The 2,362-nt window shown below is 41.5% G+C and overlaps 1 protein-coding gene across 1 annotated transcript; it reads left to right on the plus strand.

Moving 5' to 3' along the window:
- The first annotated feature begins 312 nt into the window (after nucleotides 1-312).
- Nucleotides 313-1,275, plus strand: LOC140523931 (olfactory receptor 5V1-like). Its single transcript, XM_072638494.1, has one exon. It carries the CDS (start codon nucleotides 313-315, stop codon nucleotides 1,273-1,275), a length of 963 nt encoding a protein of 320 aa, XP_072494595.1.
- Nucleotides 1,276-2,362: the final 1,087 nt, after the last annotated feature.

Genomic DNA, 2,362 nt, shown 5'->3' on the forward strand with positions numbered 1-2,362 from the left:
GAGCCTTTGTATAAAATAGCTGTCAATCACTGCGCTCAGCACAGAGGTCAGTGAATATCAGTGAAGTGATTTAGGGAGAGAGAACACCGAATTCATGAATTGAGAATTCTAGTCAAGTCAAGATTCCTCCCTTGGGTGGCTAACCTCTTATGTGTCTGTTCATCTGTGTCCTTCCTGGGCTTGCTTTCTCTGTTCTCGGTTAAGTACCCAATAATTCCTGTAGCCAATAGTGTAGTGAAGAGGGTTGAGATAGAGAAAGGAGTTAACTCACTCCTTCCCCAAATAATGACATCTTCTTTTTTTATTTCAGCTATGAAGGACTTTAAAGAATGGGGAAACCAAACAGTTGTCACTGAATTCATCTTCTTGGGGTTTTCCAACCATCCCCAACTGCAGGGATTGTTTTTCCTGATATTTCTAGTTGTATATCTGGTAATGCTCCTGGGGAACCTTCTCATATTAACAGCAATCAGAATCAATACTGTTCTTCATACTCCTATGTATTATTTCCTCAGCAACTTGTCCTTCCTGGACATCTGCTATACTTCCACCACTGTCCCCATCATGCTGGTGAACTTTTTCCGAGAGAAGAAGACCATTACCTATGAAGGCTGTCTGTCCCAGGTCTTCTTCCTTGTTACTTTTGCAGGTGCTGAGTGTGTCCTGTTGGCTGCTGTGGCTTATGGTAGATTTATAGCCATTTGCCATCCATTACATTACCCAGTTCTCATGAGTAAGAAGGTCTGTGCCTACTTAGCAGCTGGTTCCTGGTTGTGTGGGTTAATGAATTCTCTAACACACACAGGGCTCACGACAACCCTCACTTTGTGTGGTCCTAACCAGATCAGTCATTTTCTCTGTGATATTCCCCTACTCCTGAAGCTCTCCTGTTCAGATATTTCAGTCAATGCAATTGCGGTCTATGTATCCAGTGCCATCTTTGGTATGAGCACCTGCATCTTCACTGCTGTGTCCTATATACTCATTATCTCTGCCATCTTGAAAATCCAGTCTACTCAAGGGTGGAAAAAGGCCTTCTCCACCTGTGCCTCTCATCTCACTGTGGTGGTCATCTACTATGGAACCATAAACTTCAACTATGATCAGCCCAGCTCAGGGTACTCCCTAGCTGTGGTCATTTTGGCCTCTGTCCTGTTCTGTATTATTACCCCCATGCTAAATCCTATCATCTACAGCCTGAGAAACAAGGAAGTCAAAGGTGCCTTGAGGAAACTATGCGAAGGGTATATTTTATCCAGCAGTTCCAATGTTTAAATTAGTTCTTAGCACGGAGTCCATGAACTTAGTTTAAAAAAATTATTAGCTTTCAGTATAATGTATTTGATGCATTTATCAACTTCATTCTCCACCATCACACAGTCCATTCTATTCTTTCCATTCTCCATTTTTATCTTCAATCTTTACCTGTGTCCTGGTTGCCTCCTTACTGCCAACAAACATGCTCCATTTCTCTTCATCTGCCAAAAAAACCCTCCATGACATCATGGCTTTCACATCACTCCTTCTTTGTGGCTAACCTGCTTGAGAAGGTCATCTAACACCAGTGCCTCCATTTCCTTTCCTTAAAACTCTCTAAAGTCTCTAGAATGTGCCTTCTGACCTCATCATTGAACTGTAACTGCTCTCTCTAAAGTTATCCAAGATCCCTTAATTACTGAATCTAATAGCCTTTTCTCAGTCCTCATCTGCAGCTTTGCCACTGTTGACCACCTCTTCTTCTCAAAACTTTCTTCTTTCTAGATTTTCCTAACACTGTCTTCTCCTAATACTCCTCATACTAGGTGATCATTCTTTCTCAGTCTCCTTTCTTGGATTATTATTTAGGTCAGGCTCATTAACTTGGGTGCCTCATAATCCTGCCTTCTCTTTTCTCTACATTCTACTTCACTTAATGATTTCATCAGCTTCCATGGATTCAATGATCATCTCTCTGCTGCTGATCCTAAAATCTATTTATCTTGAACTAAAGCTCTCTGCTGATCTCCAGCGTCATATGTTCAAGTACCTCTTGGACATCTTGAATCTGATGTCCAATAGACATCTTAAACTCAACACCCAAAACTAAACTCTATTTTCCCCCAAATCTCTCCTCCCTAACTTCTCTTTACTATGGAAGGTACCCCCATCCTCCTAGTCACCCAGGATCACAATCTAGGTGTTATTCATGACTCCTTACTCTTGTTCCCTATATCTATTCTATTACTAAAGCTGAAGATGATCCCATCATAACATCTTTTGCAAATGTTTCTTCTCTCTTCTGGCTGCCCCCTTACTGATACCATCTTATGTCTGGACTACTCCATAGTCTGCTAATTTGCCTGTCTCTACTCCAATCCAACCT

Source organism: Notamacropus eugenii, chromosome 2 (genome assembly GCF_028372415.1).
Source record: "Notamacropus eugenii isolate mMacEug1 chromosome 2, mMacEug1.pri_v2, whole genome shotgun sequence".
In the NCBI taxonomy this organism is placed as follows: Eukaryota; Metazoa; Chordata; class Mammalia; order Diprotodontia; family Macropodidae; genus Notamacropus; species Notamacropus eugenii.

Bases quoted from the DNA above. Each gene is read 5' to 3' on its own strand.
- LOC140523931 (XM_072638494.1), top strand. From the start codon at position 313: ATGAAGGACTTTAAAGAATGGGGAAACCAAACAGTTGTCACTGAATTC.